We start from the raw sequence: 23,234 nt of genomic DNA, 5'->3' as shown, positions 1-23,234 counted from the left end.
GGAGACACCGGGCAGCTGCAAGCCCAGGGCTTTTGGTCGTGCTTCTTGCAGAAAATAAATGTTCCTAGAAATCGGGTTCCACCAAATATGTGCATTAATGCATTTTATTAAACAAGCAAACAAAATTGGGACACTGCCTTGCTTTAATTCTTCTTTCAAAGTAGAAGTGTTTCCAAGTCCCCTAACCGAGGCCTCTCAGAAGCCCTTTTTGCAGAAGACACTGCTCCTAGCAACAGCCTACGCTGGGTAATTTCCTAATTATTTAAAATGTTTACAGTGCGAGCTGCCGTGACATGCGCTGGGACAGTTACTCGAAATTTCTGAAAACGCCAGGCCCTCGCTTCTACACAACGAAACATTTCTGGGGCTGATCCTTTCTTCTGTGAGCAGCAATTAATAAATACCCTTGATGAGATCTAATTTAGCCATCTACACAGGATGCTACTCATCTGTTTGACGTGCAGTTAACCAGAAATTTAGCTTAGAAACACTGTAAGACAAATAAAAGGATCCACAGATATCCTCCCACGTATAGAGGCAAGTGACTTTCCCCTGGCATGTGAACGCGGCGAGCGCGGGGTTTCGGGGAGGGACGAGGGCTGCTTTCCCTCCCCAGGCTCCTTCCCACCGTAAGGCGTGGGGGCGGCAGGGCCCTGCTCGTGTATTTACTGCGTTTGCTTCGTGTTTGCTTTGTTGTTTTTTCCCGCAGCAAGGTAGGGAACCAAGAGATGCCGGTGTGACTGTGAAAGGATGAATTCTGCTGACTAATTGCGCCACCTGTTTTTTGAGGTAGCAGCCTTTCATTAAGGAGCTTTGGGACGTGGACTAAACAGGTCAGCACAGAGGAAATAAAAGGCTGACCTGCCTGCTGTCTTCTTGTTTCATCCAGCCAGAGTAAACCTGAGCCCTGTGGGAAAGGGTTTGCTCTGGCTCTCGGTGCCTGTTTGCAATTTGCCCGGTACAGAGCTCCACGTGTGGCCGTTCCTGAGCTGGGCACGGAAGGTTTGCAGGTTCCTGCAGCTGCTGCACTAAAAACGCAGGCTGTGGTGGGCAGCACGAGGAAAGCTGGAAGGCTCTGAGCGTTTGATGGAGTGAGTTTGTCTTTTTTATGGCTCCTCAAGCATCTGTGAGTTACTTGGTGATGTTAAACTTGAACGGGGCTGCTTCTGGCGAAGGCCTTGGCCACAAAGGCCTCCTTAAGAGCCCCTGACTGGGGGCTCAGGGGGATTTCAAACGCCCAAAGCCCGCACAGGGCCAGCTCTGTAGCCGGGAGCGCCGGCAGGCTTGCTGCAGAAGAGAGCAGTGAGTGTGCTGGTGTTCTGGGAAGCTGTTACCTGGTGGTTCAGGCTTACTGGTTCACCCTTGTAGGACAGACAAACAGTACTAAGTAAGACTTAATTTTATTAGAACATGTCAACAATTCACTCCAACAACCGGACTGTAAGAGTATATTGACCGAACAGCTGAAAGAAGTTGTTTAAGTCTACTGAAGGCTACTTATGTGGCTCTATTTAGTGCCCTGGGGAAAACGCCATAAAACTTTTCAACGCTGTCAGATATTTAAATAACTTTTAAAAACAGTCAGAGTTTCTTAAATCTACAAATCTTTCATTAAGAAAAATGACATAAACCTTGTTGAAAGTATTCCTATGAGCTATGGATTAGCAGCTGGCAAACACGGTATTTCATCATCCTCCTTCCACCCCACAACGAGCTCACGGTATTTATCCCTTTATGATGGGCTGTGACACGGCAGACTAAATACAGTTTGCAAGTGTCAGCTCCCCTAAATACAAGCACAGCTTGTTATTCAGCTGCAGAGCCCTCTCCCTGGCAGTGCAGCTATTTTATCATGTCACTAATAATAGAGTAGAACGTTAACTTTTCACGTTTGTAAAAATAGAACTCTCATATTTATTTAACTTACTGAATTACCAATTCTGTTAAGAAAAAGAACAATAGAAGTTTTTCACTTCTCCTGAAAGCTAAAGTAATGCAAATCTGTAGATGTTGGAAGGTGACACTGAAGGGATGGATTTTCTCTTCAACCTCTGCTAACTGTCGCTATTTAAACCTTTCAAACATACTTTGAAACAGGCTCCTAGCCAAGTGGCACAACAGAAACCAGCGGCTACCTTTACTTCTTGGCCTTCTTTTCAGCTCCTTTGACTTGCTGGATAATAACTTTCAGCATCTTTTCCATTTTGGATTTTGTCAGTGACTTTCTGCAGTACCACACTTGGTCCCACATGGAGTAGAGGGGCTTGGGAGACAGGTAGAGCGGATCGTAGTCGTGAAGCATGTCCAGCGGCCTCTTCTTAGCGTACTTCTTGTAGTCCTGGATCGGACAGTTATCTGGGTTGTCAGGCCTGGCAAAGAGGTGTGCAGCTGCTTCCCCCGTAGCTTCCTCTGCGTGGAGGTCGTTCTTCCACGCCAGGTACTCCAGCCCTGCCTCATCCTTTCTCAGCACCAGCTGTCCCCAGTACAGGTTCTGGCTGTGATTGTGTGTGCTTGCCCCAAACCCCCTAATGATATTTATGAGCATCAGGTGCAGAAAGCCCTGAGGGGTCATCTGACTCAACAGCCCGTTCTTACGAAGGACATCCACGTTTTCATCCGTCAGGTTCTCTAAAATAGTCCACTCTCCCTCTCTCTCTTTTTGAGACAGATGCTGACGCTTCAGTTTTAAGGCTTCCTGAGACATTCTGAATTCCGCTCCTTTAACCACGCTGTACTCGTAGTTGTGATCCTTCAGGTATCTGTCAATGCTGCTCTGGAAGAAGTACAAAGAGTTGGCAGAAAAATCCATGCCGTTTTGTTTCTTTGCGGAGCTGTAGAACCAGGCCAGGTAATTATCGAGGTCTTCAGGTGGCAGCTTGTAGATCTCGCGCGCTTCAGAGGGGCAGTGTAAAACCAGCCAGTCTCTGAAAATCTTGATGTCACCAGCATTCCGGTTTTTCTTCTTCAGCCCATCTAAAAGATAAGAAACAGCACTGTGAACAGCACGAACTAGCAAGATCAGTAAAATAAAAGGGGGCGCAGAACAACGTTCACCTCCCTTTTAAAAGTAAGTCAGACTGAGACTGTCACGGACCCCTTCCCTTAAAGCTCTGGCTTTATCTGTGTTCTCAGCCAGCCCGCGCCGCTTGACAGCGCTGCTCTAGGCAGGACTGCTCCCTGCCCTGTTCCTTCTCGCTTGACTGGTGAATCTGCATGCTATCAGCAAGGTAAATGTGAGATTCTCTTTCTTTTAGAATCCTGTTCAATGGGGACAGAATGATTGCCCGGTGAGATTTCATCACTGAATGGGATTGTGGGATTCACGGGGTCGAAAGCACTGGTGCAAGTTTTATGGGCTATCTGGGACAGCAGCAGGACTGGAAACGGGAATTGTCGTTGGTGGCTTGTGCTTACGTTGGCGAGGGACTGAATTTCACCCCCGCTGACTTTGGAGCTGGTTCTGTGTGTTTGTGGGACCGCTCCCGTACCCACTCGCTGCGGTGCTGGCCCTGAGGCTCCAGCAGTCCCGAATGGCCTCGCTGTCCTTCAGCAATTTGCAGCTACTCTGGCAGTGCCTTACGGTGACTGCAGGGGCCACGCTTGGCTCTGCTAAAATAGCTGGGAGTTGGCCTGTGCTGTGATCTGCCTCGGGACCGAGTGGCATCCATCTCGTATGTTCAAAGCCTTGTAGCAGACGCTATGTAAAACACATTTCAAAGCGTTCCCCTGCACAGAAACCTCTCCAGGGCAGGAGAGCTCTCATTGTGCAATAAAAACATTAATGAAAGTTAGGGGTGAATAGTAAGGAAGCAGCAAAAGATGAGTAAAAGTGTATTTTTAAAAAAGGGTTGCCAGGATTCCAGTTGGGTTCTTTCTCAAGTTGCTATGGCAATACCACATCCACCTAGTTCGATGTAGCATGAGAAATTAATTCTTTGGATTGCTGAAAAGCTCCATCTGCTCGCCTGTGACTTTTCCAGGGCTGGGGAGGGGTAGATTAAAAAGGGTTCTAGAGCCAACACCTAGAAATTCCCTTTTGTACACCAAATTATTTTGTACACGCTTAGTTATCTTAAAATGCTGTGGCGGGATTGAGGTGGATTCTACTGATCCCTACTGATCCCCGTGCTGCTGTTCCAGTGCTTTGCCTTTGTTACTGACTGATCTACGTGAAGAGATGAATGGCTTGTAAATCAATACATGCATGCAAAGGCCTCGCTTGAGCCATAAGCCATTTATCTTGACAGGAACAGCGATTGCACAGACGTTCCCAGGTGAATTCCCCGTCCCTCCTGATGATGTACGTTGTCAATTACAAAAACAGTGCTCATGAAACTGCACCAGTGTGCGTGGTTGTGGCTACGCAAGGCATGAAAACGTAACGCTGAGTGCATTGAGGAGGACCACTGGTGCTTTAAGTACACCCACTGTGGTACAGACAAACCCCAGTGCTCTCAGTAACCTGCTTGCTCTTAGGGGCTGCTGGGCTGCGTGGGAACGCGGGTGTGTGGGACTCAGTGCGTGGAGGTGAGAGGCGTGCTCTTGGCTGCTCTTCCTGTTAGGTGGAGCCAGGGCATTAAGCTACTGGAAGGAAGAGAAATGCTCTGACTTGAACCAGATTTTCAAAGTTTGCCTCCGTGTTTATGCCCAGATGCTAGCAGACAAAAACGTAAAGATGCCAAGGCAGCAGTTTACCTGGTGGTACTGTGCGACACCACCTGCAGGCATGCAAATCATAGAGGCAAATGTTGTGGCTCTGCCAGAGCATCTTTAAAATCCTGGGCATTTGCATTTTATTTGAGGTGTTTAATCATTAAGTAACGTGTATGTACCTGGCATCAAGGATCTGGTGCATAACATACATCCTAAAACACGATCACTTAAATCAATTTTATTGATAGCTTCCCCACTGCTAGCATTGTTGTGATAGTGCCTGCACGCTGCGTGCCAGCTGCTCCTTCTCACGCAGACGGTGTCTGTCCCACAGCAGGATTAGAACAGCCACTGGCTGGGCTGTTCTCATGACTTGGAGTCATCTAAAATACACTGTGCGTGACTTAGCCTTGGTGTTGGAAGCTCCCTGGTAAGCAGTGGATCTCGCAAGTTAACGTTTGTGAAATTATATTTTCCCCCACTCCAGCAGGATTCCAAGGACAGCATGTAGGAAGATACCAAAAATTTTGGTCCCATTGCTGTCTCTGGGATTTTTTGTCATTGACTTCAGTGAAGCCAGAGATTCAGCCCCAATTTCTCCATTTCACTGCTTTAGAAGTTACTTCCTTGTGCTTTTTTCTCTTGAGACCAGAGTTCATGTCTCTGGTTCCAGCTTCTCACAGGGATTCTCTCTCAAGCACAGCCAACACGCTGCATGGTGATACTGAACAAAATGAAAGACCGAAGTATTCAAACTGGATATTTTAGGCTGGGCCACAGCCAAGTGTACATTCGGGTAGCACAGTGAATGCCATCATCTACTGAAGCGATGATTGCTTAAGCTAGGAACCTTTTTTAGTTCCTTTCAGTAGAAATAGCATGCCCTCTATCAGCTGCACTTATTTTGATGCCCCAATACAGATTTTGGCAGCTCTACCAAGTCCCCCTCCAGGTGATTAACAAAACACGCCCACATGCCCACCAACGCTCCCAGGAATAAAGCTCCAGACTATCTTACTTTTGTTTGAGGATGGATGCTCCGAATTCTTGTTTTCTGGACTCAGTAAGGCTGAGTGATGAGCTGTAAGCTCAGACACCGACGGTTTGCTCCCCTCAGGAGGGTTTTCAGCAGCATTCCCACTGAAGCCTGTTCCTGGTGTGCCACACTCGGGACAGCACAGTTGGAGTTGCTGCTGGACATCTACAGAGGTTTCAAACTGAAAGAATGTCACAGAGGTGGGTGACTCTAGTTGGGCTTTTGCTTCAGTGCTGGAGACAGAAATTTGTTTTAATGGTTCCTTTGGTGTTGCTGACCCGGTGGAATTCCTTGCTCTAGAAGTTTCACTTGTGAACTCCACAGGATTAAGAGGACCTTGACACATGAAGCTGCTTTCCAGGATCTTCTGATTATTTACAGGGGATTTTAGAATAGAGAGAAGAGTTAAGGGTGGCTTTTCTGTAGGGGCAAAGCCAGATGTGGGAGTGGCTGGCTGCTTGGGAATTGCAGTCTTCTGATCATGATGCGTTTGCAAATCTACCTCAGCAGTTACACAGCTAGTTGGTGGTGAGTCTGACCAAATATTCTGCCTGTCTCCTTGGTTTTCTGCATCCGATACGTGCTGTTCATCATCAGAGATGATTTGTGGATCTTCATTGCTTCCTAGCTTCACTGTACGTGCGTCTGTTTTGATTTCACCTTTGGACACATGCTGTTCTGCTGCAAAGCAGGGTTTCATGGATTTGTTGTTTTTCTGATTTTCTCTGGGTGCTGGTTTGTTATGTACTATGTAGACTGTGTCATCTCTTTGTTGAGTGACCCCTGGAGATCTGCTACGTGATCCTGTGGCAGCAGTGTCTCTTCTAGCCCTCTCAAAAGGTGAGGTTACCCTGATCCTCTTTTCACCTGAGTTAGCTTCCCTCGATGGAGCCTCGCAGGACGTTTGCCTCTTTCTCTTTTCTACAGCTTCATTCTCTTCTCTGCCTCTGAAGTGTAATTTTTCACACGGCCAGTGATATGCGTGTCCACCCCTACACATCCACAGGATAGAATTCTCTCTGCTGGGATGACCCGAGCTCTGCACCGCTTCCAAGGCTGGGATTTGTTTGCAGATGTTGCCATGAGTGTGTGCCCAGGTGACGAGGTTGGAAAGATCCATGCAAAGTGAACTGCCATCGCCGCACCTTTCAGCACTGATGCTCTCGTTCTGCAAAAACATGTTGGGAGTAAATTAAGTGGAAGAGTATGTGCATGACATAGCAGTCCTGGGACCATTTCCATCCCACCTCAACAGAGTAATAATTCCAAATCAGTGAGCCTTCTACTGATTGTATTTGTTTACTTTAAAAAAAAAAAATGTCTACTTTGAAGACCTAGAGGTCTTGCTCAATACTTGAGCGTGGTCCTGGAATGAGGAGCTTATAATAGATATTGCATACTTGTGTGCTCAGAGTCTTGATCAAGCAGCTCAGCGTAAGAATTTATCATGCCACAGCAGCTGTGCATGTGTTCTACAGCCACAGCACCGTGGAGATCGATGTTCTCACTGAGCCACCAAGCCTCTACCACAGCGCAGGTGATGGGAAGGCACCTTGCTAAGTGCAGTGCTGTCTGTGGGGCTGAGTCCTGCGGTCCAAGCAAGCTTGTACCCAATTCTGTACTCCCTTATGGAAAATGTAACGGGGAAGTGTCAGGAATCAGCTCCTCAGTCTCCCACTTCCCCACAGCCAGCAGGGCTCGTTGCTCTTTTGACTGTGAAATGGTAGCACTCCTGGCACCACAGGGAAATCGGACACGTGAAGCTGTCTGTAGGATGCTTTTCAGAGACAGAAAAGTGGACCTTGCACCCCTGTATCTAAAACTTGTTTTAAAAGATCTATATTTTTTAATGTTATAACTGATTCTGTTAGAAAGAATCACCTATGGGATCGTTTATGCCATAAAATACACTCACCATGCTGCTGGTTTCTATCTCACCGAGTGCTCGTTCGGGTGGAGTTCGGTAAGTGACTGTCGGAATATCCTTTCCTTCTCAGAACCTAAAATACACATTGTGTGTGTGTATGGAATATATTTATTACATAGTTAAAATCTCTGGCTAGCAGATGCCACTAGTTTTTGGGCACTTTGATTACAATCTGTGGCTAGCTATCTTTAATTCCACAAATGGAGCGAACTGCAGAAAGAGAAGGGCCAGAAATTGTGAAGCGACTTGTAACATTATCTGAGTTTTCAAATACTGACACGAGGCAGTTTCCTAGCTAAGGGGTTCTCTGCATCTGTCATTCATGTTTACTGGAGAAAATCTGAAATTCTCCCATCAGTTTTGAAAACTTCCATGGAGTAGTCTGGAGCAGCATGGTAATTTCTGTGTAACAGGTCAGAGGAGACGTCAGAGAGGTGACGTTCATTCCTGTCGGTGCGTATATTGCAACTGAGCCAAGAAACCTGACCGTGCCTTATGGGACTGATCCGGCACGCATTTATAGCTCCTAATGGCAGCCCATACCCCAGGCTGCTTAGTCTATTATTAATTAAAAATTTTGCCATAAGTGGTGGCAAAAGATGCCAGAAGGAACACACGGGACTGGAATCTCATCTGGGCTGGCCCTGCGAGCAGCTCTGGCCGCTTCCCTCGGCTCTGAGGGTGTGGGTGAGCGGCGCCCGTGAGCGCGTCCTCGCCCTGCGCCTGAGCTCGAGCCTCGGGGCCGGCCGCCAGCCCTGGGCGCTGCTGTTCTGAGCCAGCTGCAGAGGATGGAAGAAGCCCATCCCAGCTGACAGCCACAGCGCTGCTCCGCTTCTGTGAATGCGGTGTTTGTCTGCAGGGATTTATTTCGTGGGCATGTTAGTTACACTGAGGGGAAGCCTGCCGGCGCGCGGGCTGGGAAGCGGCTGTAGCGCAGCCATCTGTTCGCGTGCCAGCAGCCGAGGCAGAGGCTGTGCTGCTGCCCTTAGTGCCTGACCTCTGCCCTGCCGTGCTTGCCAGGCCCATGCAGGGCGAGGAGAGGCCGGGACGAGGCCGAGCAGCCCCGTCTGGAGGCCGGGAAGGACGAGCGTGGCTGCCTGGGCTGCCGGCCCCATCTGCGAGGCGAGGTGGGGACGCAGGGAGCAGAGGTGGGAGGAGGTCGTCGTGATCACGACAGACAAATCCCAAGGAGCACGGAACTGCTGCTTGGCCAACCTCCCGCGCTGGAGAGCTCCTGGAAGCGTGTTTGCAGCAGCCCTGCTCGCTCGACCCAAAGCTGCCGGCGACCAGCACGCTGCAGAGTCCCGGCCGCGCTGCGTGGCTCCAGCTGGCGAGGCGCTGAGCACACGCTGCCTGCGAGCACTTCGGCCTGCCGATGCCAAAGCAAAGCGTGCCTCGCTGGGTGCAACGCCCAGGCGAGGAGGCATGCAGAATTTCCAGGCAAACATTTACTCGTTCCAAGCAGAAGGAAAACAAAATACCATCGAGGTGGTGCGGGCTTCCGAGCTGCCTGTCCTGAGGGAAGCACAGGTGACAGCCACGCTGCCCAGCACCTGCAGGACAAGGAACAGCTCTGGACATAGGCACAGCACAAGCCCAGCAGAAAAGGAAAGAGACAAAAGCAAAGCACAGAAGAAAGGCTCTCTGTGACCTCAGCAGACAGGTCGTGGCACTAACTGTTCCTTTCCCCAAGAAAAGCACAGGTCAGATCTCCTCGCATCAGTTTAACTTCCCGATGAGGACTGAGCAGGAGGCATCAGAACCTCGCCTGTTTGGGGGTGAATGCTGCATGTCAGCAAAGCTCTGGAAAGCCTTCTGCTCTTACGCTAGCATCACTGCGTGTGTTCCTTTTTATGGCTTCCTAATGATAGTACAGATAATTTTAGCCTAGAATGCTTTGCTGTCTGCATATGCCAGCTTGTGAAATATGTAAAGCCAAGATTTTAAAAGAATCTTCTAACTGAAGCTGCTTGCTTTAAAAAAAAAAATCCCTGAATACGTTCTGGGAGCAAAGGCATGCTTCCAGGGAATTTTAAAGCAGCAAACACGTTCTGAGCTCAGGAACTGTTAATCTGGTGTACGGACGTGTGGTCACCATGATCTCGCTCCCAATGAGCCCTAGAGAACAGAGTTGGAAGGCACCTCGGGTGCCCATCGAAGCCAAGAGAAGAATGAGCTTTACCCAGGCTTCTCCTGAGAGGTGCTCGCCTTCAAAGCTCCCAAGGACAGGGGATTCACAGCCTCGCGCAGCGCCCTGCTCCTGGGCCTTGCCGTGCTGTACAAACTTGGGGGAGCAGGTTTCTGCTCTTTCTGAAGTTAGTGATGAGTTTTATCTTCCACTTCAACATGAGCAATTTCTCCCCAAAGAGCTGAACTGCCTGGGCAATCTGGCACTTACACACAGTGTGGGAAAAGGTAAGAGAAGCGGAAGCTCTGTGGTCATGAGGCCATGAAATTATGGACTTGGCAGATGAACATCTTGATTTCCATCACGGCTGTCTTTAAATGGAATGCTTTTATCTCTCCTTATCTCCGAGCACATGTCTTCCTTTTCCTGATCCCACTGAAAAAGCCTTTTTTTCTCTCTTGATATTTAGGTCCAAATAAAAACTCTGGTGATCAGCTAAGGACACTTCTTCAGCCCACTCCTGCGCTGGTATTTACATGAGCTGAGGGTACCTCCAGAGATGCTGCGAAGTGGAAGTTTGGATTTACAGTTAGAGCTGAGCGGGGGAAGAAAACCAAACCATGCATTTACCCCGAAGGGCTGAAGTGGCAGAGGTCTCATCGCTTCGGTCAACAAAAATCAGTCACGATTGCTGCCGCAACGCCTCCGGCTTCAGCAAACCCAGGATCCTCACGGGGGAGGCGATCTGGGCTCGGGGCTTGAGCTTTGTTTTGAAACCTCAGGCCTGGTTCTGTGGCCGTGAGCGAGGCAGCATTTTAATTGTCTTTCCAGGAGAGGCTCCCATCTGATAATGGACACTGCGTGCAGAACCCACACCTTTGTGCAGAAAAACAGGACATTCCACAGCTGCCTGATAAATGTTTTTGTTTATTTTTTTTAACCAATAGGGTTAAAATTAGTGTGCTGATACAGCTAAGTGAACTCATGCTAAGTGGATTCTCACTAGAAGGAAAAAGAAAAATGTTTAAGAAAAAAAATCTACAAGCTTTTGCTGTCTCACGGTCCTGATCCACGCTGAAGGTTTTCAAGATGTTAGCACGATATTTGCGTACTTCACTTGGCCACGTTTTCTTGAACACAGAGATAATTTCCCAGAAGTCTGCAGCGTTTCAAGAGAGCTCTTTAAACTCAAAGCTGACTAAAAGCATTGAAATGCTTCTTCCCTGTTAAGACTTTCTTGTGCCTGGTTTGAGCCATTGGTGGGGGGGGGGAAATACTCATCCATTTCTGACAAACTTTCTGAAAACCATTTGTTTGTAAGGTTTGTATATGGAAATCACCTGAAAATTTGTACTTTTTCACATTCCAGTGGACTCCATGCAGCGTTACGTTATGCTGAAGGTTGTCTGAACCCCTCTGTGACACACAGGCTGATGCAAGCAGGATAACTAAATAAAGAAACTAATTGTATGGACTCTCCAAGCCCTTTAACCACGGTGTTCCTGTCCCTCCACCCTGTAATAGTGCTAGCTGTGTTTCTCTGAAGTCTCTTTATAAGTCTGCTTCACAGATTAGAAACCCTAGGCAGGCACAAAGCAAGTAAATAGGAGCGCTTTGCCTTTCCAGCTCTAGATAAGACAGTGCAGGAAACTGGAACAATCCCGGTAGGAAAACAACAGGATACAGAACAGCAGTTCTTAAACGTGACTCCCAGCCCCTGCCCCCAGCATGAATTGTTTGCTCCCGCTCACTTGAGAGAGCTCACCAGAGGTGCAGCAGCACGGGACAGCTGTGAAATGGGTGCACGGGAGGGGACGGGCTGCCAGAGAGCCCTGGGAAGGGGCGAGGGGCGCCGCTGGGGCACGTGGCGGCTGGGCAGGAGGGGTGAAGCTGTGCTTCCCCGTGTCCGCTTGGAAGGAGCAAGGAGGGAGCTGAGAGCAGAGCAGAAGTAGCTCATGGTGCTAAAAGTCATTGAACTTATCCCACCGCTTCTAAGCAAGGGCCTTTGGGGTGGATCTTTGGGGTGGATCAATCATTTCCCAGCACATCATTCTTCCTGTACTTGTCAGTGTGTCTCTCTCCTTCTCCTGGCTATGCCGGAGCCTTCTCAGCACCTCTTCAGCTCTCTTCCTGCTCCCCCGTATCCTTCCACTGCTCCTCCTGCCCTGCTTGCAGCAATGCAGCTCCCAAGATGCGCTCGCTACAAGGTGGCAGTGCTCCATTCCTAGAGATGCTCACAGAAAACAACACCTGATAGTGGGCAGGGTGTAACTGCGTGTACCAGCTCCGAGAGACGGCTGTTGAACAGCCTACAGCAATCACATTCCTTAAACAGGAGTATTTTGGTCTAAAGAACTGGATGCTTTTTTTCAGCTGAGTCTTAATTATCTCTTCTCTTGAGGGTCTGCATTACAGAGCTGCCGTCCTTGTAACACAACCGAGCTCTAAATCAAGTCGTCTTAAAACAGAGCCAATAAAAGCCTGCAGCCAGCTGGCAACGGATCGCCTGGTCCAACCAACAGTAATCAACCACTAAAAACAGATGTAGTAAAGGAAAAAAATAATTTGAAATCACCAACTGCTATAAATAGGCCCTAATATTTTAGATCCCTGCGAAGAAGTGGGAAAGCTGAAATGTGAGTAGGGCAAACCCGTTACCGCACAGAGCGTTACGGCACCGGGCAGTGACCGTGCTCCTTCTCCCGCTCACGCCGCCGGTTGTGAGCTGGTGCCACCGGGGGCCGAGCGGGCCGTTATTTCCCATAGCGATTGTCATTTATTTTCCCGTTTTTGTTGTTTTCACGTTCCTTTTCCCGTTGCGCGCGAGGTTCCGAGCGGCACCAGCTTGGCCAGCGGCGCGGTCACAGCGCAGCACCGGCGGCTTCGCGGAGCCGCAACGCAAAAACGAGGGGGGAGACGCGGGAGGAGGCTCGGGTACGGCCGGGAGCGGGGCCGGGAGCGGGGCCGGGAGCCGCCGGCGCGTCCCCGCCAGGGGGGGCTCGGCCGCCGGCCTCCGCGCCCGGCCCCGCCCACCCCGAGGCCCCGCCCACTCCCCGCGCCCCCACCCAATGATGCTCCGCCCATGTCTTGAGGCCACGCCCCCATTCTGAGGCCCCGCCCCTCCCGGTGCCGGGGGCGGCGCCTCCTGCCCCCCCGGGGCCTCTCGGTGTCCCCGCGGCCCAGCGGGGGCTGCAGGAGGGGGACGAAGCCACCCTCAGGGGCTCGTTAAGGCCGCGGGGACTCGGGGCGGGGGTGCGGGAGTCTCGCCAGCAGCGGGCACGGGGCTCTCCTTGTGCCTCGAGGGGTTGTGAAGGTTCAGGAGGTGCTGAAGGGCTCCTGGGCGAGGAGGAAGCCTTCTGGCAATCGAGGCACGTTCCGGGGGCGCTGCCTCGGAGGGGGGCTCTAAAGGCTCAGCTGGGGTCTCGGGCAGACGCAGATGCCCGCGGCGTGGTGTCCAGGGAGCGGTGCCTGTCCCTCACACACGGCCTCTGGCTGCGGGGAAATCCCTGGGTTCGTGCTCCCTGCCCGTGCTGACAGGACACCTGGGAGCCCTGCAGGCTCTCCACCTTTGCGGCCTTTTTCTACACAGCTTTCTCCTGTTGTCTTTGTCTGGAAGTGCCCCCGTGGCCCTTACCTCCTGCACGGTCACTCAGGATGCTTCAGGGAGCCTCCCATGGAGCACGGCAGCCTAGGGAAGGAGGGCGAGAATCCCACCAGGACCCAGAGGACAGGGCGGCCTAGGGAACGAGAGAAAGAAGGCATTAGTGATTTAGGAAGTGATCTTACAGCAAGTGGTGTGGGATGGAAGCAATAAACAGCAGGTTCTCTGCCCTGAGAGCTGAGTCTGCAGCCACTTCTTACAGGTCCTGAGGGGCAAGGAGCTGGGATCGGCGGTATCTGGAGAGGCACCCTATGAGGCAGCGGCTCCCGGTTTGTCTCCCTCTTGAGTGCTGCGTTCAGCAGGAACCGAGTCTCACGGATGAAAAATACCACAGCTGGATGGCATCTTGCCTCCTGGAGGAGCAGTGAAACCTAGCACTGGCACACCTAACCATTAATTTAGGAAAGAAAAATACATTCTGGCATCACGGCCCTAAGAGGCTGCCAACCCTTGTCCTGCAGCAGCGATAGCACACTTTCCAACATGTGAGCAAGAGCAAGTAATGAAGCCCACTCTCCAGATTCAAGCAAAATTTGAGTCAATAGCTGGGTTCAGATCTGCAGTTCTCTGCTGTAACTGCCCTGAGTGCACAAAGGCGTTTCTGTACAGACGTTTTGGGAGGTTTTGGAAACCTCCCCAGGCCTGCACCACAAAGCCTCTTCCTGGGCCTTCCAGCGCACGCTCTCAGATGAGCCCGGCACCAGTGAACGTGCCTTAGAGAATCACCCAGGCCGACAGCTCCCCAAAGCCTAACTGGGTACCTCAAATAAGCTATCTGTGCACGGCTAAGCTTGTGGGAAGGCAGGCCTGCTGGCCAGAGGGCTGGGTTACAGCCACAGCCGAGCTCCTCCGCCTACATGAAACCCTTTTTGTTTCTTTGGTGACCACACGTGTGCTTTAGTCCTCGTGGCAAAGCCCGGGAGGGCAAATCCTGCGAGCTGGCTTCAAGTGGCTGCAGAAGGAAGTGGTTAGCTCACAGTATGAAACAAAATATCTTCTCAATAACTGAAGAATTGGTTAATCGAGCAAGAAAACGCATGCTGTATGTGCGGAGCAGGCAGCTGTGCACAGCCTGCAGTTCTGCAGCCTCCCATGCCCCTGTGCTGCAGCACATCCCCCAAACCCCTGCTGCAACGGCGCTGCCATCACGCCCTGCACTCACTGCCCTCGCCTCTGAGCATCTCACCAAATGAAATATTCAACGTGCTGAAGGATATTAAGTTCCTTTGTTCCTCCGGCAACCGAGATCCTGAGCGCTCTCAATCCTCCCTGCCTCCACGTGGCGCAGGTTCACGTCTCAATGTTCTTTTAATGCTCGATTTACTACTCCGGAGGCCTCAGCACCGGCTCACCTGCGTTACACAGCAACTCCAGCGTACAACCCACTGGGCAAGGACACAGCTACTTCACGGGTGGGTATTTCTCATCGGCACCCAGGCCCCGAACTGCGCAGGTGGGAAGTGCTCGGGGCAGAGCTGGTGGCTGGCTGTGCAGGAAGCCAGCTCCGTCCTGTGCCAAGCGGAGCCCAGAGACGGCTCCCAGCGTGCGCCCAGCAGGGCACTCCCTAGCAGAGGCCAGCTGTAACTCCACAGACATCAGGAGCCGTCAGTCTCCGTGTTAAAGCACTAGTTAGAACTAGTTAAAACACTGGAGGTAGGCTACTCGTTCTGTTCATTGCTTCCATCTAGTTGTCAAACAAGAGCCACGCTGAAATCCCTGCACCACCTCTTCCCATTTCCAGCACCTGAAGCATCATCGAGCCCTCATCCCACAGCACCAGGCCCCTGAGCTGCGGGAGCAGGGCTTCCCCGCGCTGCCTGCCGTGCCGAACACCCCCCAGCAACATATGGGCCCGCCAACAGAAGCCGCCCGCTGCATAATTACGGCACTGACAAACCAATTGAACCTCGGCAGCTGCCACTGGGGAGATCTCATTCAGTCTCAGTATTGCCTTTTAAACTTAAGTGGCACTGGAACAAACACATCTTTGATCCAAGTAGGAAATCATTTGGAGCTTTGTGTTTAATAGAGCTGAGGCCCTGGGAAAATGATGGCTTTATTAGCCTGGATGACCGTGCGGGCCTCATGGCAGGCAGGCGGTGGTTTGCTCCGACAGTCCCATCACTTCCTCAGACCTATCTGGAAGTATTTGTTCTGGAATTGATGTGAAACGAGGACTTTAATTCAGCTGTGCTGCTGAAGCACCTACAAACTATGAGGAACCTCAAACAAGTAATACGGGAGGAGGAGAGGGAGCACGATTTTGGCAGTTCCAGAATAAAGTTACGTCTCTGCACTTCTGTCCTTGTGCTACGTCGTGCTTTCCTGGGGCATGCAAGATTTGCTGCAGTAAGTTCAATAAGGAAGGAGCAAGATCCATAAAATATTCAGTAATGATTCATACCAAGTAGCCACGAAAACTTTGTCCTTCAGCCCTTCGAGCTAGTTGGTAGACTGGTTTGGCAATACAGTTAAAGAAGCTGTTTTCTTCCTAAAAAGATAGTCTCAAGGATATGTTTTAAAATACCGTCTTGCTCTGATTTTTCAAAAAGCATTCTCCTGGATTCTTTGGAAACTACTTAAATGCTTCATTTCTTAGAAGGTTGCTGTAGAAAAGCAAGTGAGAGGTTTCCCAAGAAAACCACATCAGCATATTCACTGGTGGAGGGAGCTGTAAACATTGTCAATCTAAATATTGCTCTTAGTTACAAACAATTATACGGGCTGCGAATGGAAGCTGGCTCTGGCACAGCAAAACCTGCCGTGCAGACAGTAAGAGGGGGAGCAGCTTGCAGACGTACACCTAACGGCGAATGTCTAGGTGCTCTGCATGTCTATCTCTGTCTCTTTTAGGGCCCCTTCCATTTAAATGACCTGTGCTCAGCCTGACGTTCTGCCTGGAGTCACCCAGCACCTGTGTAATATCCACTCAGGTAGCAGATGCAATGGGAGACATCGGTACGAGCTAGCGTTTCAGCCAGCAGCCCCTCGGCCCGACAGGTGAGCGACGCAGAGCCTCAGAAATAATGCATGAGCCACATGGGGCCCGGCAGCACTGCTCGCATGGTGGCTGCCGCTGCTCCCCCACTGAGCTGGGAGCTGCACGCCCCGAGAGCTGGGGTGACAAAGCACCCGCCAAGGGACTCGCTGCTGGGGTGTTTCTGAGGAAAACGGGCACTCGGCGCTTTCTGCTGGAGTTACGCAGAGCCCCCGAGGTCCCAGCATGAGCGAGAGCTCGTGGAAAAGCTGCCTGCTGAGCCATCACGACCCCTAAGTGGTTTATCAGGAAACTGGCAGCACCGTTAGAGTGGAATAAAATAAAATCATTGTAAGGAAAGAAAAGAGCATTCCAGCCGCTTTCTGAGCAGCTTTGTAGCACGGGAAGGTGCCTGAACTGCACTAATCCTTCACTGCAGAAAATGCCTCCGAATAAAGGAAAAGAAATGTAGAACTGCAGCCACACAGAAGAGACCCCAAATTATGTTTATTTCCCTGCCCTAGGATAGCAGGGGAGATGTGCTTGTAAGGATGGTTGTTTGTATAAATAAATGTTCATTCTTGGCAGTGGAATGCAAACTATGCTGAAGGGCTGGAAACAGACCACTCTGCAAAGCTGAGGCCAGAGTAAGGGAAAGATGAAGCGAGGCTGTCGGGAGGAAATTCACATTCATTTTTAGCAACTTGGAGAGTTTCTCAAGCATGTTTGACATTTTTAATTATGCTGATGTAGAACCTATTCCAAGGACAAAAGCGGTCAGGATTGCTGGGTAAACAATTAGGAAATCTCATACCAGCCAGCTAGGGGTAGTGTTGCCTGTGGGGCTGGAGACTCTGCTGAAACACGGCATCATCTTTCATACATCTAGACAAATGGAATTTGAGTGTCTTGCAAAATCTTTGCCTAGGTCAGGAGACTCAGATCCTCATCTTGCAAGCTTTTTCAAAAGGCGTATTTTTGACAGTACACATGAGACAGGAAGGAGATCAGTCTGCTCTGCTGCTACTTGGCTGAGCTTTCCTGCAGGGTTTCCTGAGAGGCTAGGAAACAATCTCGTTACGTTTCTACCAATTGTCTCCGAAGCTGTACCCTTAGAATGGAAATGAAACTGACATTTCTTCAGGAGAACAAGATCGGCTCTGCAGCGCCGAGCCCCAGAGCCACGGCCTGTTGGTCTGCCTCCCATGCTCGGCACATTCTGCAGAACGCCTGCAGCGCCTCGGTTCGTGCAGGGAGCAGTGGAGCAGAGCTCAGCAGGCTCGCTCGCCCTCCTTCCTCTCTGAAGAATTTGCAAAGAAACGTACCTGTGGTTTAATTTCTGAGTCAAGGCTGATAAAGACGGCACAGGAATGGCAAGAGTTTGTTAGTGAGCAGAAAGGTTGCAGGAAAATTAGAAGGGAGTGGTTTTTAATGCACACCTGCTCTGTTTGCCTCGGCCACCGAGCTGCGGGTGCTGGCGGCACTTTTAGGCTGGTAGAGCTGAATAGGAACTTGCATTCTCTTTGAGATAATGGAAAGTCACAGAGGAGGTATCCAGCTTCTGGGCATGAATAAATCATTGAGGGGATGAATTATTCAGCGATCATCCCTACAACATGTGCTACATTCAGACTCAAGAGGCAACATCCCTATTGTGTGGGTTTTCTTCCCAAACATTACAGATGTATGACAGGCTAATGAATCTAAATAGGCAAATGTTGGGAAACGAGATTAAAAGAGTAATTTAAAAAAGAGCAGTAAAAAGCTGCGTGAAAGAGCTGGCATGCTTCGGGCTGGAATTACGCTGGTCAGATGCTCTTTGAACTCGGTGATGTCGGATTCAGCTGTCCACAACAGTTAGGAGCACGATGTGAGGAATGAATAAAGAGCGGCTCAGGAAATTGGAAACACAGGTTGGAGGAAACAGACGGGGCTACGAGCGCAGGAACAATGCAGAAGCTGGCCCAGTCGTCCACCAAAGAACAACACGGGCGCTACACCTGATTTCTCCAGAGCCCATCTGCAGTCTTGATGCCACTTACAAGGTATCTGAAGATGCCTGGGCTCAGCTCCGCACTGTAGGGTCAGTGTCCTTGCCTCACGGTGCTTTTTTTACGCTCCGTTTTTACGAGCTGAAGTCAGTTGGATTAAGAGAACAATCTGACTGCAGTGACTAGAAGGCTGGCATTGTTCAATCTGGACTGATAGAATTATTTGAATTCCACACCCAAAATCACAGAGCCTACGGCCTGAGTGAGCAGAGGCAATGCGTGATCCCCGAGCAGCACGTGCTGACAGTTAATGATCTCAGAAAGCTGCCGTGAAGAGTTGTAGCTCGGGTGTAAGCTGGAGCGGCATAATCAAACCATAGAATAATCCGCTCCAACCCTGGCTGGAAGAAAAAAAAAGTCCTGTGTTCAATAGCCAGGAAATGGCTGGTCCGTCCTTCGCAGGAAATGAGTCACCCGAAGGCATCCGCGAGGAGCAGCGAAGACAGGGAAGTTCTGAACTAACAGGGACTGATAACGACAGGCCGGCACACAGATAAGTTTCTCGTTTTCTCATAGATTAGGGAGAAGAAAAGACATAAAACACGAGTTGTTGTGATTATGCCTACAATTTTAGGCCGATGCAACTACTTGCAGCACAAAGTACCTGTGGGTACGGCGTGTCAGCCCCGTGAAAAGGTGAGTGCAGAACACACAACGTACAGTAAAAGCTGCACGAGCACTGGAGGTGCATGAAGCTCGATTCCTGACCAATTTATTGATCAGCCACCCACTGGTGCTCTTTTTGGTAACACTCCACAGTGCCAAATTCTTATGGATCAGTGGAAAAAAAAAACACTTCCCTTGCTAACGGTGTGTGCTGCTCCTAAAACCAGCAGGCTGCAGATCAGTGAGCTTTCTGCAAGCCCTGGGGATAACCAAGCCGGCTGCCCCCTGCTCCTCCGCACGCTCACACCCCCAGCCCAGCTTTCTGCCTGCATCGCTTGTAACGCTGCTGGTCCCCCCCTTTCCCCTTCCCTCGCTCAGGGGTGAGTACAAACCCCCTGTTCTCAGCATTTTCGGGCCACGTGCGAGCTGCCCGGCCCAGGAGCAGCCACGCCAGTCCTTCTGCCGGTCGAGGCGGCACCGGGAGCCCCGCGAGCTCTGGGCCAACCCCTGCCAGAGCCCTGGTGTGGCGTCGTGAACGATGCACAGAAGAATGTTCTGGCACCCCGAGACGTTACAAAACTGCACGCACTCTTTTAAACAAAACAGCCACGTTAATTAAAAGTGGGTAAAAAGAAATAAAAGCAACAGAAAGAGGGAAAAGTATTCAAAACAACCCCTGCCCCCCCCAAATTCACTGGGACTAGGCTGGAAGCAGAGTTCTATGCCAAGGAGTTTCCTGGTTTAGGACCTCGCAGGGTGCCGTGAATCATGGGGGAGGAGGGGAGGCTGCAGGAAAAAACTGTTAAAAACCACAGCTGGGCAAAGCAGCAGCTCGCACCTCTCCGGCTCCTGTTCCTGAGCAGGGAGCGGATTTTGGGGGGTTCTTGTTTTTAACTCAGTGACAGACGGGGAGGGTGGAATCGTAAGGGGAAGGGGAAAAAACTTCCTGGTTTGCGAAGGAATAGAGTTACAGGGGAGAAGTGTTCGCTGGCTGTGGGGCGGCTCCAGGGCTATTTTAAAAAGACAAAGAAAAAAGGCAGGAAAAGGGTCTCCTTCGTTTCCCAGAGTTTTTCGTCCCAGCACAGCAAAACAAATTCAAAGAGATAACATGGGCAGGAAGGGCTTAAAAAAAAAAAAAAAGAAAAACCTGGGTGTGTCCCTCAAGGCCTTCCTAGCTGTGAGTAACCGGAGCCTGGGGGAGGGTGGGCCCGTTTTGGGCCCGTTTTGCTGGATTGTACAAAAGAAGCTGATTCATATTTTTCCCTTCTCCCTCCTCGTTTTTTTTGTTTTTTTTTTTTTTTTTCACACGGCTATTTTCATGTGGGTTTCTTTTTCAAAACAAAAAGAAACACGGAGACGTGTCCTTCTCCCAGTTGTTTTTTTGTATAAAGTATTACTTTTTTCTTAAATGCATTTTCCTGTTTGGCCCAAGGAATCACTGTCCATGACCCCGCAGTATCTTTAGTCAGTTTGCTCCCACTGTATCTGAAAGGATACTAAAATTTCTGTTAAATATTACAGGAAGATGATAAAACGTTGCATAATCAGCATTTCTGCCAGAAAATCTGAGAAAGCTTGAGCAAACCCTCAAAGAGTCTTTTAAGCTAGCCCAGAACTGCACAGCACAGTGCTAATTCTTTGATGGCATCCCCCCGTGTTTGCTTTTCCAAAGATATCTGAAAAGCAGCTGCACAGGCCGTGGATCTGCACAGGCAAGAAACTGATCTCAACAGCCACTAAGAAGTCAGGTATCATTCTGACCAGCAATTAGTATACGGCATTAATGGTTTTTTTTCAAAGTCTTGGTGTTATATTTGGGGTACTGGTCTTTAGGGTGCGCTTCTTTACAAATGGGCTCAAAGATTGCACATTAAAAAAGGAGGGATCCTGCCTCCGTGCTCCCCTCTGCTGCAGAGGGGTTTCTTACAGGATATGGATCGGGTTGTCCTGACGGGAAGATGAATTAAACCCCTCCACAGGAGACAGCACTTAACATAGGCACAGCTCAAGAAACTGCGTTATGGCTTCTGAAATGAGATTTCAAATCGTGCTCTGCTTTGATCAAATCACTTCATCTCTCCGGCCCTTGGCTCAACACCTCCGAAGTGAATCACACAATCCCATCATTTTCCCATTCTTTGTCTGCCTGATCTAAGTTGTAAATCTCTTATCAGTAGCACAAGCTGAACCTCCTTTCAGGGGCAGTACCCAACAAAGTGACTGTGGTTTCAGGGAGGACCTTTGGTCGCCTGGAGTGCCAGGGAAGAACGTTCCTTTTCTCCAGTTTAAACTTCACCACTGCACTGAGTGAGGGCCAAATGGCCAGGAGCCCAATAAAGCGAAGATACGGGAGTCAGCAGCTACCAGCTCTTGGTGAAACCCAAGCTTTTTGGAAGCTTTTGCATGTCACAAACAGTGACAGGAGCAGTGCAGCAGGCTGACATTCAAACTATCTGACCACTGCCCCACTCTGAGAAGATAAGGTCTTTGGCCATAGGAACCAACACAGTAACATGTCTGAGAGAAAATTATAGCTGGTTTCACGTTTTTAAACGCTTTTTTGCTATATTTATGTGTTTAGCATATGCTTCAGAAAGAAATGGGAATATAAAAGGCATGTCTGTACCTGTCAGCGTTACCTGACACTGAGCAGGAACACTGCCCAAGGCCAGGACTCCAAGTTCAATCTGCACTTCTGAATCCTTCCCTAACCCTGCACAAGGACACCACTGCTGGCACGGCCCAGCCGCTTCCATCAGAGGCAGACTGGCAGAAGCACACAAATGTTTTCACAAAAAATGTCAGAAGTGGGTGTGCTGGTGAGGAACCAAGGATCCTTTCTGCAGTAAGACCAGTATTATGTTGCCTAGAGACTCTCACAACAGGATTGCCGCTAATGAATCCGAGATCAACGTGGACTGAACGTTTGATATTTGATTCAGCGCTGCACAGGGGACTCGTAGGGAGGCCTGGGACAATTAATTCTGGTGCTGCAGTCAACGGGTAGGTTTATGACAAGCGAGGCAAGGAAAATAAATAATGCTGGTAGAATTCCCAGTGAGCAAATATTGCCTATATTTAAACAGCGCCACGCAGCATTTCATCTGGGGGAGCAAACAGCTTTACCACGAGGAGGGAGTGGGGAAGAACCGGCCAAGTCCTGCTGGATGTGTGGGGCTGATCCGGGATCTGCTCGGCCTCCAGCGGGATCCTGGGGCTCCGGGGCCTGTTCGGGGCCAGGAACAAAGTAAATCTATCGCATGCAGCGTCAGCTCCCGGACAGCGCCAGGGGGACGCGTTGGTTTCTTTGATTTATTTCAAAAACCTTCATCTTGTGGCACATGAATGAGTTGGAAAATTATTGTTAAGGGTGCAGAGAAAGTATCTAATACACATAAGCCCATTAAATTTACCCTAGATGGCCCAACACATGATTTTAATGCGGGGCTTGAAAATCCCCCAGGAGAGAAAACCCATGGATTTCACCTGAACCTCTGGGGAAGTAAGGCCCACAGGCAATTACAGGCAGTAAGCGTGAAACACGCTTATCTAATTAACCACTGGGCTCTACCTGAGTAGGAAAAGAGCTGCTTTTATCCACAAACTGCGAGAACTGGGGCTGAGGAGAAATGCGCTGGTGGCGCCTGAGCAGGGCGGGCAGGTGGGGGCTTACCTCACGGCTCCTCGCCACTCACTGCATAATCTTTATCCTTAGAACATTAACTGCAATCAGAATCTGCCTTATGTTTTAAGTAAAGCTTTCAAGCGCCGTCCAGGTCCGTGAACAATCCCAGACCGGCAGCGCTCAATTATTCCCCGAATTTCGTCGAGGAGCCCGGGCTCCCTTACTCGAAATGGCGGCGGGCAGCGGCGCGCGGCTTCCCTGCCCATAACCAACATGGCGGCCGCCGAGGCCCCGGGCCGTGCCGCGGATGACGACACAATGTGCACGTTGGCGCCCTTGCCCGTACTCAAGATGGCTGCCACCGCCGTTCTCCCATGCCCTGCCCCCAATCAAGATGGCGGACCGGTGTGGCATTTCGGCATCCTTCCCGCTCTCAAGATGGCTCCTCCCAGCCGCGTCCCGGCGCCCACCCAATCGCGCCGCACACCGGCGCGTCGCCCCGCCCCTCTCCCTGCCCTCAGCCAATAGGCTCGGGGAGAGCCTCCGGGGTTCCCACCCCCGGGGGCGGGC

At 50.4% G+C, this 23,234-nt stretch overlaps 1 protein-coding gene and 1 long non-coding RNA gene across 7 annotated transcripts; one reads left to right on the top strand and one right to left on the bottom strand.

The window, feature by feature from the left end:
• Window positions 1-1,384: 1,384 nt before the first annotated feature.
• LOC311424133 (uncharacterized protein KIAA1958 homolog) lies at window positions 1,385-23,061 on the bottom strand. Of its 6 annotated transcripts, XM_084499033.1 has the most exons (6): window positions 22,713-23,061; window positions 22,166-22,265; window positions 13,379-13,481; window positions 7,605-7,689; window positions 5,672-6,857; window positions 1,385-2,973 (listed from the first exon to the last, which is right to left on the bottom strand). In XM_084499033.1, the coding sequence occupies exons 4-6, from the start codon at window positions 7,605-7,607 to the stop codon at window positions 2,138-2,140; spliced, it is 2,025 nt and encodes a 674-aa protein (XP_084355159.1). In that variant the 5' UTR covers window positions 7,608-7,689; window positions 13,379-13,481; window positions 22,166-22,265; window positions 22,713-23,061; the 3' UTR covers window positions 1,385-2,137. The 6 variants fall into 6 exon arrangements, with proteins under 6 accessions (XP_084355159.1, XP_084355158.1, XP_084355161.1 ...); XM_084499032.1 differs by lacking the exon at window positions 22,166-22,265; XM_084499035.1 differs by lacking the exons at window positions 22,166-22,265; window positions 22,713-23,061 and adding an exon at window positions 14,758-15,236.
• LOC311424159 lies at window positions 9,143-11,214 on the top strand. Its single transcript, XR_014685997.1, has 2 exons — window positions 9,143-10,031; window positions 10,214-11,214. It is a non-coding gene; the product is annotated as an uncharacterized lncRNA (long non-coding RNA).
• Window positions 23,062-23,234: the final 173 nt, after the last annotated feature.

This window comes from Aythya ferina (assembly GCF_964211825.1).
Source record: "Aythya ferina genome assembly, chromosome: 26".
In the NCBI taxonomy this organism is placed as follows: Eukaryota; Metazoa; Chordata; class Aves; order Anseriformes; family Anatidae; genus Aythya; species Aythya ferina.
This window is presented reverse-complemented; position numbering and strand designations above follow the sequence as displayed.

What these genes read in the sequence shown, in the direction of transcription:
- LOC311424133 (XM_084499033.1), bottom strand. An exon ending in GCATCCATCCTCAAACAAAA is followed by an intron (nt 2,974 to 5,671) that starts GTAAGATAGTCT and finishes CTTATCTTTTAG; the next exon opens with ATGGGCTGAAGAAGAAAAAC.